The sequence below is a fragment of the Drosophila nasuta genome, chromosome 2R (genome assembly GCF_023558535.2).
Source record: "Drosophila nasuta strain 15112-1781.00 chromosome 2R, ASM2355853v1, whole genome shotgun sequence".
NCBI lineage: Eukaryota > Metazoa > Arthropoda > Insecta > Diptera > Drosophilidae > Drosophila > Drosophila nasuta.
In genome coordinates, this window is record NC_083456.1 from 3,257,324 (window position 1) to 3,271,949 (window position 14,626).

Below are 14,626 nucleotides of genomic sequence, written 5' to 3' on the forward strand. Positions count from 1 at the left end.
AAGTGTAACTAGATAACGCTCTGTAAAACTCTGGTCACACTTCATTTAATTAATTCTCTTATAGTACTAATTGCATATTCTAAATATCTTAAAATCAAATTTAAAAACAATAATAATGAATTAAATATACTTTATATAGAAAATCAATAACGCACATAGAGAGAACTGTTTGCGTCTACGCTGATCACCTCCCACCTGTTAACCAGCGTTGCCACCCTGTTCCAATTCCACGTTCTAACGCCAGCGACAGGTTGTTTTGAAACGAAGCCAATAAATAATTTGAACTTAAATTGCAAAAGTTTTTCGTACATAGTTTATTTATTGAATTTTGCAACTTGATCATCACCTTACATGCTCAATGTCCAACATTCACATACATAATCATGAGTGTGAATGTTATTAATACTATATTATGTGTATTTTTTTTACAGCGCATTGATATAGATTTTCTTCATCTTAAATTTGAAACAACAAAACGGATTTGAGTTCAAGTTATATATATTTTTTAAAAGCGCGTGTTTCATCAACTTTAGAAAAAATATATATGTGTATATTTATACCGTTATATATACGTATGTTTTTATATGGTAGCAATATATTTGATTACATGGACTGGGTACAAATTTTGTATACAATTCTTTTCAATACGATTGCATTTCTTTTCATTATGTGTATTAACAACATTAATTCTTTCTTTCAATTTCATACAGCTTAGTAATAAATGGAAGTAAAATTCATTTCAGTTTTTCAGAGGTGAGGTGGTGTCTACAAAGCGAACTATAGATTGTATATCAAAGTGTATCGAGCGAAAATTTTTTCAGGCGTGCATTTGCAGTAAATCAATTAACTAATTTTTGTTCAAACCCGAACTCTTCCAACTTCATATAAAATAATAACTAAATAGAAGCTGCAATTAAATAAATTATTAATATATTGGTTTTTGTTTTTTAATTCATAAATAGTTTTTTGTTTTTTTTTTCTATTATTCATTTCTTTTTGTTTTAGTACTATTATGTAATACAGAATTATATGCTTAATAATCATTAATTTTTTTAAATTTTAAATTAATCTAATTGTAAACTTAGACATTTAGTAAAGGGCGCGTGTCTACCATACGCGATACTTTTAATTTTCCGCATTAATGTTATTATTAATTTCATCAGTTAATAGAACACAACAAACAAAAAGAGTGTGTGTGTGTTTGGATGTATTGGTAGAAGGATGAGAGGGAAAATAGCAATTGTCATTTGCCTTGAAAATGGCTGAGGGATTTTCAAGCAAAACAATGCGATAATATCATTTGGGACAAAACCCCGTAAGGCGTGTGGATCTCAACGTGTGTGGAACTCATTCGATGCTCAGTTGTGTATCGTATGTTGGATGTTCTATCTGCGGTTGTTGTTTTTGCTGTGTTGTGCTTAAATTAGGCAAACGACAACTAAAAATCTAGAAATAGTACAATACGTATATGGATAGTTAGGTATATAGTGGGGGATACTCCATTCTAACGACGGATAGCGTACAAAGTTGAGATTTCATATGTGGAGTTCGATTCACGATAACTCACGAAAGCACACAACAAAAGTTACAAAATGTAATGAGATAGTATGCGTTATGAGTGAATATCATGCGTCAAACATGCATGCCACATGCCCTCTGTTGTATGTATGCATATGAGAGTTTGTATTATAGATGTAGATGTGTGTGTGTGTGTGTGCGTCTGTGCGTTTACAGCTTTAAATTGTATGAAGATAATACATTCAGGCCGCAAAATATTGATGACATTGGGTGAAGTTTAACTACTACCACCTTGTCCTTTGTCGTAAATTAATTCCTCGCAAATTTTAAGCAGATCGGCATTCTCTCGCGATTTCTGTTGCAGCTGCTCGGCCGTTGAGATGCGCGACACTTCCTCTTTTTTGAGTAAAGCTTTCAATTTTTTCACCTCATCCGTATGCTCCTTTGAAATAGTGGCCAGTTTTTTGTTGGCACTGCGAAAAAGAGTATAAAGATTAGTATTTGATCTAATTGCAGTATGAACTAAATTCCCATACATTTCCATTTGCTGCATGGCATGGCTTTTCATTTGTTCATATCTCTGTTCTTGCTGTCGCAATTTCTCTTGCAATTTTTTCTTTTCATCCAGGAGATTTTCCTCGATCTGCTTCAGATGAGATGTCATCTCTTTGCTTTTTTCATATTTCCTATAAAGAGAATACATGTATACAATTATGAATCAACAAGAGTGTGATTCAGCATCATTAACTTACACATGCAGGTCAGAGAATGTCGTTTCCAGCGACGTTAGGTGATGATAATTGGAATCACGATCTGTTTGTACCTCCTGCATTTCCCGTTCATGGTTTTGCACCAATTGCTCCTTGTCGTGGATTAACTCTGCAATGGCTTTCTCGTAGGCTTCAATAACGCCACTGAGCGGATTGCCCATATAGAATTAATGTGATTTAGTTGACACTACATAAATCATTCGCAACTTACTTGAGCTTTGTGTTTGTCTTATCCTTATCTGTAATGCGTTTGACGAGCGCTTCCTCACGTTGTTCGGCATCCTTGAGTTTCTTTTCAATATCCTCAGAGCGGGTGCTAAAAATATAGAACCGGGTTGATTAAAACGTCCATTTTCAAAATGCCAGCGGATGGGAGCAAGAGACTAAAGGATATTATATATATATATTAAGCTTTAATTTCTGAACAGCAACCTTACATGAACATTTACTTTTATATCAATCCACTTATAAAGTGGACTGGTCTTAAGACTGGTCTAAAAATCAATCTACTCAACTCAGATATTTAAGTTTTGAAATCTCTGATTATAGATACGACACATATTTGCATTTTGCAAAATTTTGCATTACTTACACTTCATTCTTTATTTTCTTCTCCAGTTCATCCATATTGTTATATTTGTTGGTCTTGTCCTCCGAGTTCAAGCTGAAAATAGAAGATTCAAATAATATGTTATTTTACAGTTAAGTAGGTTCCACATAGAATTTATTTACTTGGAATTGTCGAAGGGTTTGTTGCAATCGTTATCAATGACGTCCACACTCATTTTAGCATGCTTCTGTAATCAGAAAAATATGAATAAATTTAATTTTAAAAGTTTAATATCGGTAAACTTACTTTTGATCTATCCACAGGCGGTTTTATCTGCAATTCTTTTTTGGGTTCCAGGTCCCTCTGACTTTTTTGGATGTTTTGGCACTCGGTTCAATAACAAACGACTGATTACTGCCGCTTGTCTCGTGCTCCTCCAATGTGGGGCTCAATGCACGTGCTAAGTTGTTATTATTGCTTAATATATTAAGCAGTGTTTGCTCCTGCTGATGCTGGGATTGATTCACAGGCACCGGAGCACCGAGAAGCGGATCGAATTTCAATAGCAACGAACTGCGATCGATGGGCGCATTGTTGCTGCCTTTTGTGTATAAATAATCGAAATCTGATGAATTGAATATTACTGTGGATCGTATTGTGTAATTGTATGATGTATGAGTTGAGTAATCATGCGCGTGCGTTTGTTATTGTGCGTTTTTTGTTGACATTGTTGATAATGTTGTGAGAGAAAGTAGAGAGAAAAATACATATAATGTTAGTCAATAAATATGAACAATCAAAAGTAGATATTTTTCTAATCAATGGAACTCTTAATATGAAACGTAAAACTCACGATCTAGACAAAGACCAAATAAATGTTTATAAGATATAAGGAATTAGTGACGCGCACATGACAATGTCGAGATTGTGGAAGGTTGCGCATAAGCGACATTTGTATGCCTCATAGCATAACATAATTAGATTATTTTAAAACATTGAAAGTGGATCCCATTCCTCTCCTTTTCTTGTAAGTAATTATGGAAGGGAGACAAAAAATACAAATATTTCATGACTCAAAGTTGCCCAACCCTTGAGAGACCACCTTCTCTCCTCCCTTGAGCCCCTTTTGAATCCATATAGCTAGGTGTGTCGCACCGTAACCGCATTATTTGCCCAAACATATACATATACACATTATATACAGATTGTATATATACAAAACAAATGTCAGTAAAAATAGTGAAAACTAGAACCCGGGCAGTCCCAGATAAGCACAGATATCTTTGAGAACATAACGTAGAATGCGGGTCACTCAACTGCAGGCGCTAATATAAGTATTTCAAGATAAAAAATGCGAAAACAAAACAAAATGAAATGGAAGCAGCAACAGAAGCAGAGTAGAAACAATGAGAAGAAAGAGAAGCCGCAACTGTGACTTGTGAGTCATTTTATGCAATCGCGAGACGACCCCAAGAAGTGGGTTGCTTTTATAATGGACATGAACCAATTGACAAACTGATGCATTGACAAGACACAGTAGTAAAAGAGAGCCGACAAACGAATTGGAGAGCATGGAGCGTGAGAGTGTGGAGCGTACAAATGAGCTGTAAGAGGAGTCACAGAGACACAGAGACACAGAGAGAGAGAGAGAGAGAACTTTTCACACAGCACTGCGTTTTAATTGCGTGTCCGTCTTGTCTTTCTTGACAACTTTTGCATTTCCAAGATTCTTTACAATTATTAGAAGAAATAATATCCGAACTTAACCATGACCATTGAGCGCCCACACTGGTGCACACAAACAAAACATATACATACATACACACACATATAATAAAGAGTTGTTCTCTCATACAATGAAGTTTTTCGCTCTCGTTCAATGTGAAAAAATATAATTTATTTTTGTTACTCGAGTTAAGTCGAGTTGTGTTGAGTCTACGTCCTCATCTCGGTTTTATTTATGCTCTTGTGTGAGTTTTGTCATTGACACTTTTCTGTTACTTGGCAAGTTGTTGTTGTTGCTGGTTGGACCCACAACACACACACACAGCTGCTTTGCATTTTTGCAAATTTGGACAGATAACAGTCAGAAAACAAGCAACAAACAAATGGTATAGACAGGCACGAACTAAAATATTATTTTTTTTTAATTTCAATTACATTTGCACTTGCAGCACTGTTTTTAAGCTCCATAAAACGATGAATAGGCGTGAAAGGAGCAAATGTTGTTTTAGAGTCGTACAAGAAGCGCGACGTGTGCAGAGGATGATTAACAGCAGCGACAACGTCAGAAGTTGAAAACTAACTGAATTGGAATGCTAATGTGCTTACTTTTCTCCGATGCCAATAAGAAAAGAGGCGCACGGACGCACATTCACATACAAATATACATACAGACACACAATGAGTGAATCCAAAAGAGAGAAAAAGAGAACCTGAAACACACATTGGCAACGAAAAATGAGAGCCGCTAGTTTAATTCTGACTAGAGAGTGCGTCAGTGACGCGTAAGCAATCATGGTGTAACATTACAAGGTGGATGTATCTTACATCTGTTGCCTAACGAGAAATAGAAAATAGCAGAGCGGATAGTATTTTAGTACCATGCTCTTATACCATGAGTAAGCGCGATGCGCCAACATCAAGAGAGTACTGTCCATATGTTTTCATCCGAGTTCATATTTTCAATGCGATTTTCTAGTTGCTCTTCTAACTACAAGTGTAGTAAAACTGCATGAGCACGTTCTACGCAAAATTGACATGCGTCAAATGGCTGTTTTAATATGAGAGTGCCAGAGCGAAAAATGCTGTTTTATTTATTATTTATTTGAAAATTGAAATAAATGAAAATTATTTGATAATTAAATATGGTCTAGAATCTGTTTTTTGTTTTTGGCTTGGTTTTACCTTTCAGAAAGAGATTTATCGCTTATTGTGAACAGAGTTGCATTTTGTTAGTCAGCGATAACTATGCCGGCGCCAAGTTAAATATTTATTTGAAAATATGACAATGCAAAACAAAATTATTTAAAAGAAAGGTAAATTGGATCGAAAACATTTTTCAGAATTCGGCAATTTTCACTTCAGGCAACGCCTTCTGTCAATTAGCTAAAAATACAAAATGCGTTCATCGTACATTTGTACTTATACAAAGACATTTCTTTAATTGAACTTAGTGACGTCACTTAGAAGACATTTTCGTTTATTTTAGAGCGACGCGACGATTACGACATCTGAAGTTGATAAGGGTTCAAACACGCAAAGAGAGAAAGACAGAACGTAATATAAAGAGAGTAAGTATTAAAGAGATTGCAATTTGAGAGAGTAAGCGAGGGAGCAGAATCATAAAAACGTGCACACGTACTTTGTAATTGCGGGTGTATGACTACTAAAGAGGCAATGCGGCATTTTGGAACAGCATTAAAATGCAGTCAAAACAACAACAACTGAAACGGCATGCAGACAGCTGCGCGTCGCAAGAGTCAAAAATTATGCACCTAATTGACGATACAGCACAGCCCCCAGTTTTTTTCCTGTAGTTGAGTTTCCTGTTTTTCTTGTACTCTTCAAGCGATAGTTGTGAAGTTCAGGTTCATTGCCTTGCATGTGGGGATTTATTTTTCTACCCTATGACCATTAAAACCCAAGAAGGCATCTCTAAACATATATGAAAGTACGACTTCAATAAATTTACGACTTTTTGAATAAAATTCAAAAATTTCTGTATTTATATTTCTACTGCTATTGCTTTATTCTTGTTATAATGAGTTGATATTTCGAAGTCGAGCACACCCGATTAGACTGCACAGGTTCTTTAAGCAGACGGTGGCACATGCAAACAAACTAACCTCGACCCTGCCGTGCCCCAAACATTTCAAGTTCAAATGGCAAAGCGGAGAGACTGCCTAAGGTCACGAATATACCAAGGCGATTAGCCAGATGTTGATTCAATGAGGGTACAGTCGATGCAGTTAGAATTGGGGAGAATGGGGAGTGGTGCCATATGCATTTACAACATACATATGTATGTACATATGTTATCATTACAGGGATAATTTGCTGGATGTTACTCACTGTTGTTGTCGCTGGCTCCATCCTGGAATTCGGCATCATAAAACTGCTCCTTGGTGGAGTCGCTAACCGCTGGTTCAATACTCTTGCCCTTTGCCATCTTACTAAAGCTGCTGCTGCTATACTGCGGAGCCTTGAAGATGTCATCAGAGATGGGTGATATGGCACCAAAGTGCTCAACGAACACATCATCCTTCTCATCGCTGGCGCTGAGCTGTTCCTTGGCTGACAATTTTTGCTCCTCAAGCAAAACGGTTGCATTGGAGATGGACGGCAACGGTTGGACGACTGCGGAAGTGGATGGAGACACATCATCATGTATGGACGGACGCTTAAGTTGTGGATGCGGCTTATGTGTAGGTATGGGCGGTGAGTGGGTCTCCCGTTGTAGCTCCTTGGGACGATGAGTTGGTATGGGTGGAGATTTGGTCTCATGCAATTGCTCCCGCGGCTGCACGTCTTCAGATGTACTAAGTTGTTTTGTTTGATGTGTAGGTATGGGCGGTGACAGCGGAGCCGGGGCAGAAGCTGGCTCAGCCCTCATTGATATATCCACATCCATAGGCTCAAACTCATTACCCATGATATTCTCCTCGGTTGCTTCCATTGCTGGTGATGCATTTTGCTCTAGAGAGAAAGTGAGGCGGCTTTTCAATTTTTCCTCAACGACGGGGCTTGGGGACTTCTTAATTCCCTGCTCATCTTCGCCTTGGTTCTCTTGTTGCAGATCTGATATGGTAAAGGTCTGACGTTCACGACTTTTAGCCGCATTAAGTGGCAAAGCATAGGTGTCGTTTAATGGCGATTCTCCGTTTATGGCTATAGTTGCATTAAGCGGAAGAGATTGTTCCTCCAGAGGTTGCTCCGCCTGTCGAGTGGTATCATTCAATGAAAATGTGCGACGCTGCTGATGATGAGCTTCACCTAGCGGCACTCCAAAGACAGCATGCGACTGTTGTGGATCACTTTCAATGAACTCAGATTGTTTACCGTTAAAGGTCTCATTCATTGGCGAGCCATTGTCCATAGAAATAGTTGTACTTAACTGCTTCTCGGTTGGTTTTTCTGGACTTGGCTGCGTGACGGTTACCTGTATCGGAAGTGGGAATTTAGCTATAGCTCCACTCAGGTGGAGCTGGTGTTCAATCGACGGCTCAATGACCGCCTGCTCCAGATATGGCATTTCCTCACGCTCGGGAGGTGCGTGCGGTGATCTTGGAAAATGACAGGGTATCTCAGGTTCTTTAATCGGAAAAGATGGAGATGTGGGTGTCGTGCTACCTTCATGGGACGAATCGACCATATTTAGTTGAAGCGGTTTCATATCGGAAACAGGCAATGGTAAAGCTGCCTGTTGCTCAGACAAATCATTCTGATCCATAGGTTTCTTTTCTACCGCATCCAATGTAGACTCTAATTGTCTTGTTATTTGAGTCGCAGGCTGTTGTACTGTCGATGGTATTTGCTCCGATGGCTGATCAAATTGTTGTAATACCATTTGCTCTTGTAACTCATCAAGTGTCTTTGATCTATGCGTGGGTATGGGTGGAGAGGCAGGAACTTCAACTCTCAGCTGTGAGGATTCCTGCTGATATTCTTCATTCTTTTCCAATAATTGTTGCTCCAATTTTAGTTCACCATTTTGCTCATGCTGTCGATTATCCAATAGTTGCTCACGTATCTTATTATCATGTTGTTTGAACAATGGTTCAACCTTAGCCAATAAGTCCTCGATTATTGGTTCATTTTTCTCTTGCTGTTGAATATCCATTTGTTGCATCAGTAATTGATTGTCATGTTGTTTGAGCATTGGTTCAACCTTAGTTAATAAATCCTCGACTATGGGATCATTTTTCTTGTACTGCTCACTATTTAATTGTTGCACAAGTAATTGATTTTCAAGATCATCAAGTGGCGGCTTATTTACATCCAGATGTTGCTCAGCATCCAACTTATTCTGCAATGGCTGGTGATTTTCTAGATCCTGCTGATCCACCTGTTGCATCACTTTCTGCTCCTCGTTTTGTATTTGCTTTTCCAGTACCTTATCCAACTGTGGTTCTTTATTCGTCCGATCTGGTTGCATTCCAATCGACTGTAACTGTTGTTGAAGGAACTGTTGGTCCTCGGGCGAGAAATTGAGTATTTCTATTGTTTCTGCTATTTCATCAATATCCATGGGCTCACAACTATCGTTATGGCTAAGAGCAGCTGAATGTTGGTCGCTGCTTAGTGTATTTTCCAGAGTAGTGGCTGTCACATTAGACAACTGGTTCTCCAGCACCTCATTCAGTGCACTCGAATATGCTTCCAGGTCGCTGTGCTCCGCTGATATCTTGGCACTATTCATGGAAAGACATTCAGCAAAGACATCTGAATCTGAATTGTAGTCGCGATCTGAAGACTTTGCTGTAGATGCATTTACATTCTCTATAAGTTGTGCTGTTGATAAATAAAGGACAGTTATTTATATACGGATCATTCAGATTTGTTTAGTTGCCACTCACTTTCCATTTCAGCGCGAAGTGGAGCCAATTCCGGAATTTGTGCCTCATCGAACTCAGGCAGTCCTGCAAATTTAACGATTCCGGTCTCCACATCCTGTTGTCGGAAAAGATCACCGCTAATTGTTGGCATTGTCGGTGTTCCAGGCTGCGATGCAGTTCGCATAACTGCGGCAGCGGCCAGCGCCTTTTGTTGCTCCATGCTGTTGTGTCTCGGACTTGCCTTTACCACCAACGGACTGAGCTGCAATAACAACCAAAACCAACAAACATTAACAAATTAATTAATTCACATAGTTTCGAGCATCGCGTGTCAAGTGAGAAATGTGAAAATCTAACGAAAAATGTTTGGGAAAAATATAAAAATAAATAAATGAAGATAATGCAATAGCGCGAACATGGCCCAGGCAATCGCTAGCAAAATGTAAACAAGCCATAACCTAATAATGCAAACATCATTATGATCATCTTTGAGCCCAGAGCTTATTTATGGCATGATTGCAAGCGGCAAGTCTTAACTCATGACTTTCATATATGTATAAAGATGTCCCCGGTGTAGTTTGCTGTTCACCAAAATAGCACAAGATCTGGGAATTATATAAGATAATTCTACAAACAAGATAATACCCTTAAGGAACTGAAAGGAAAAGGGCATATTATAGAGAATATGTTATTAGATCTTGAAATTCACATCTTGGAATACTTCCAATACCAACTAATTTTTCTGCTTCCTTAGTCATTCAAAAATGACATAAAAAGTAAGGTAAAATAGATAACGAGTTTGTGAGTTTAATTCCAATATAAATTTATGTTTGCTTAATAATATAGCAAACCATGATGTTGAATATGAGTAAAATAGTGTAATTTGGAATTGTAACACTGTAATTTCATTTATAGGAATATTTTCATATTAATTAAACATATGTTAGCTTCAATCATTTAAGTTCAATGCATTCCGGTCAATCCAATTTTCGCCACAACAAAGTGCGAGATCGAACAACCCGGTTAGCTGTCGGTCAGTTGCCCGTTGTGACGCGGCCCAGAAAAAGCAAATGTCATGAAAGAAAGATGGGCGTATAGAAGGAGGGAAAAGCGGAGGTGCGAGTGGGTCGAGGTGGGTAAGTGGGTCGCCTGGCGTCGCAGAAATATACAAACGAAAAGGAAAATAAAATCTGAGCGTGTGGCGATGCATTCGATGTAGACGACAGTCAACAGCCACGGAGACAACGAATACGGCTGCCGCAGTCCGTTGTTGCGTTGCGTTTAGAGGCCTTGCTGGTCGTCAATGCACGCGAAATTTAATTAGAGCGATGGCAAGCAACAAGGTTAAAGTCAGACAGGGGGACAGACAGCAGCAAATGGGATGAAAGGGTGTGTTTAGGCATTAGCATTTAGCTATGACAAATTGTATTGTGCTATCAACGGAGAACATTCAACAAATGTGTGAATTCAGAAAATATTTAATAGCGAGTGAACCAAAAGAATCCACAGCACAATTACGAAAGATGTTCGCGCATATCTATATATTAAAGAAGTCTGGCAGCTACGGCGAAACGCAATTTGTTGACAATATTGATAAATCCCGAACACAATCCACACATACCTCTAGGCTCATTGCCTGCAAATGTTCCATTTCATGGGCGGTAACTTGATCCAAATTCACATTAATCTCGCTAAGCAGCTGTTGTATGGTCTCCCGAGGACTTGAGGGCGTCGATACCACTTCAGGTTCCTTATCGACATCATCAATAAGAAGATTGTGCTGTTCTCCTAAACTATTCAAGTCCTTAGCTGCCGAATCAAAAAGATTCTCCAGTTCGGTATCGATATTGCAACGATCCATGATTAAATTGACTTGTGGCGGCGGACTTGAAGTTGTCTCGGAGCTGGCTGAATTCGTTGTGAGACTGTCGGTTTCTGGGATGGGCAGCATAATGCTGCTGGGTCGCTTAATGAGATTGGATAGGAAATCCATTTCCTTACGCGTTAAATTCTCTCCACGCACGATTAACGATTAAAAACCAAAATCGTTTACTGCGCGGCTCACTGCGTCGTGCCACATATACGAAAACAATCAAAGTCTTTTTCAAATCACTTTTTGTATATAATGTTAGTTATAAATTTTCGGGACTAGATGTATTTGTACTGATGGGTATGAGTTATTCTATGTGGCCTACTCGGGCCGTCGACGTTGAGTACTCGATTTTCTAGCGCTCGTCATTAAATAATAGATCAGATTTTATTTTATTCTACGCGTCGTCTCACGATCACCAACTTCCCGTGCCGTACGCTGGCGTTTGTCTTTTACGTTTGAAATCAATTTAAAAATATTTTTCGTTTCAATTTGCTTTGCTCACCGGCACTGACAATCGAGAGCGAAATCGTGAGTATGGCGCGCTCATCTGACTGATCATGAGAGAGAGACAATAAGAGAGAGAGAGAGAGAGACCCCACTCTATTTATTCGAATGACATCCACAAAATGTATTCCACGTTTAGCTGCCATTCACTGCTAGTTGTTCTTGTTTCTGGGAGAATTCAACCCCCAAAGTAAGCATTATCAGTCGTCGAACTCTCGCAATGATGATGATGTTAACCAGTACTAATACACTTATTTTCTATGTAATTTGTTGAGAATATATATTGTTATATTCAAATTGTTCTGTTTATATATAATATATTAATTAGAATAAGCGTATACGCGGTTTGCACAATCTCAATCAATGATCACAAAATCCATCATAAGTTTTACACCCCCTTTAATTACTCCCATCGGGTGTGGATGTTTGAGATACAATTTAATTAAACCGTTTAATTGAATTGGAGACCATTTATTGATCGTGCTACTTGAAAAATAAACAATGAAACGGAGGAGTGAGCGAATGACCGTCTTAGAAGCGATTTCAAAAGCAACTAACTTGTACAAATATACAAAATGCAAAATTGCAGCGAAAAACCACAAATAAACAGAAGAAGCAGAGACTGAGAGAGAGAGAGAGAGAGAGAGAACAAAAAATTAGCAACTGAGAATAGGGCGAATAAGTTAAGCTAATGAAAGAAAGTCTCGTTTTGTTACACTATATATGTATATAGTAGATATGTATGTATGGTGCACCTATAGATGCACCCTGTATAACCCATGTGGATGCCAAGATATGCAATCCCGCGGCGCCCATTGTTGCGCATCGTGCACTTGAGGAAGTGCTCCACATAACCAGCCCTAGCTTAGTCTGGCTGTTGATTGCTGATTTCGCATATTTTAAAAGAGAAACCGAATATCACACGATGAGGCATGACGCCACATGACGCTGCTCTGCTGCTGCAACTGTTAAACAGCCAAAGCGTGACAGGTGACAAGAGAATGGGAAGCAGTAGTTGCACTTGCAGTTGCACTTACAATAGGCTGCAACATTAGACAAACGATAAATGAAGTCCAGCACATTCACGAAGTAATTAAATAATTGTACTTCAACTCAATGTGTAAACTATACTGCAATAATATTAGTAAAAGATTCTTTGGAAAATTTGCTTATAATACTAGACTATAGTATCAAAACAAACAAATAAACGAAAAGCAATAAGCGACGCCATAGACGACAATAAGAACAAGAGAAACACGAAAAGGGGGAGTATGCAATAATTTGAACGTAACCTATAAATAGACAAAAGGAATGAAAACGACGTCGTTTAATGTGGGGGAGGCGATTGCTGCGCCATCCGCAGAGAGCGAACAAGCTGCTTGCCAATGAACTTTGGCTTCACAGGAAGTAGTTCAAAGCAGAAAGCGAACGTTCTGTCATCTCTAGAATAGATCCCATCCCTATTGCTTGGGGGAGTGCAATCACTGTCGTACACTGGATACACTGATTTATTTTGGTATTTTTTGGCAAGCGTTCATGCACATCTGGACTCTGGTGACGTCAAGCAAACACAATGGAACATGTCAAGTGCATATGGCAATAATAGAACATTTAAACACACGACTCTTTTTGTAAATAATATACATAATTATTTTCCATACCGGCGTCTGCTGCCAAGAGTCCACCACAGTAACAGGCTCTGCAGCTTTCATGTGTTTGGCTGATTTGTTGCCCATCGATAAAATGAATATTGCTCATCAGATGGAACGTCCGAACGTCCGATCGCCACGGAACATAGAACGCACTGATCAAATGCGCTAAAAATCATTGAGACAGCAGCTGTGGAAGTCTTGCCAGACCCAAATAGCAGCCATTAGGCAGCAGCTAGTAATAATAATAAAAGCCAAGCAAAAGAAATGTAAAACATTGGGGAATACACTGAAGGCAAGAAAACAGCGATGACATATTCGGGTTGCAACTAAAGCGCTGCGCATCGAAGCACTGCGATTCTCTTGGTTCTTTGTTTTGCTTGTGGGCAGAGAGAAGAGAAGTCCATCATTGATCACAAAAGACAGCGACGCCAATAAAGGCAGAACGCTATGAATGCACATTTACACACAAACGCACACATACACAATAAGCACATTCGTTTAACACTATTAGAAAGTGAACGTCGGCTAAATGTGTTATTTAGCAACACGCCCACTTGCCGGCTTTCGTAGATGAGCGCGCCACTAATTTCTCGTGGCCAAGTTATACGCTCCAACAACTATGATTGATTAATTGCCTTGCTTACCTTTGAGCCGCCATCATTTGTGTTCAATTCCTTGAGCACGCTGCGGTTGCCAAGACTAATACTATTTGAAGCACCTTCCGACAAATTGTCTGCCGTCGAATGCAAATCTAATGCATTGAATTCCATTCTGTGAGCACCAATTAACAATAATAATTAACAAATAGGACAGATTCCACTTGCAATAACAACAATTTTTTTGCAACGCGTTGCGGTGAAAATGCCGCTACAATTTGAAGTCACTCAGCAGACGCCTCTGTTAAATTACATTAAATTCTAATGTTATTAACAGCGGTGTGACTTTAAGTTGGCGGAAAAGCTGCAATTCAGCTTATTTAATGTTGCAGAATATTGTATATATTATACAATAGAGAGAATATTAATTAATCAATAATATCATATTAGTATTTTCTGTTAAAGTAAATATAATTTCTTTTCAATTTCAAATCTAACAGCTGTTTTTTTTCTATTAATTTGAGGTTCTGTTAATATACAGGGATATCTCAAAACTGTTTATCAACCTATATCGATACATCGGTAGTCTAACCTATCGATGCCATA

At 38.6% G+C, this 14,626-nt stretch overlaps 1 protein-coding gene across 7 annotated transcripts; it reads right to left on the reverse strand.

Annotated features, from left to right (window-relative positions):
- Positions 1-299: 299 nt before the first annotated feature.
- Positions 300-14,291, reverse strand: LOC132784394 (uncharacterized). 7 transcript variants are annotated; one of them, XM_060789996.1, is made up of 11 exons: positions 14,069-14,283; positions 9,417-9,657; positions 6,913-9,351; positions 3,207-3,439; positions 3,145-3,171; positions 3,021-3,085; positions 2,881-2,952; positions 2,500-2,604; positions 2,271-2,432; positions 2,055-2,204; positions 300-1,991 (listed from the first exon to the last, which is right to left on the reverse strand). In XM_060789996.1, exons 1-11 carry the CDS (start codon positions 14,192-14,194, stop codon positions 1,796-1,798), a joined length of 3,816 nt encoding a protein of 1,271 aa, XP_060645979.1. In that variant the 5' UTR covers positions 14,195-14,283; the 3' UTR covers positions 300-1,795. The 7 variants fall into 7 exon arrangements, 4 of the variants coding, with proteins under 4 accessions (XP_060645979.1, XP_060645978.1, XP_060645977.1 ...); XM_060789995.1 differs by having other exon boundaries at positions 3,207-3,481; positions 14,069-14,282; XM_060789994.1 differs by lacking the exon at positions 14,069-14,283 and adding an exon at positions 11,017-11,714.
- Positions 14,292-14,626: the final 335 nt, after the last annotated feature.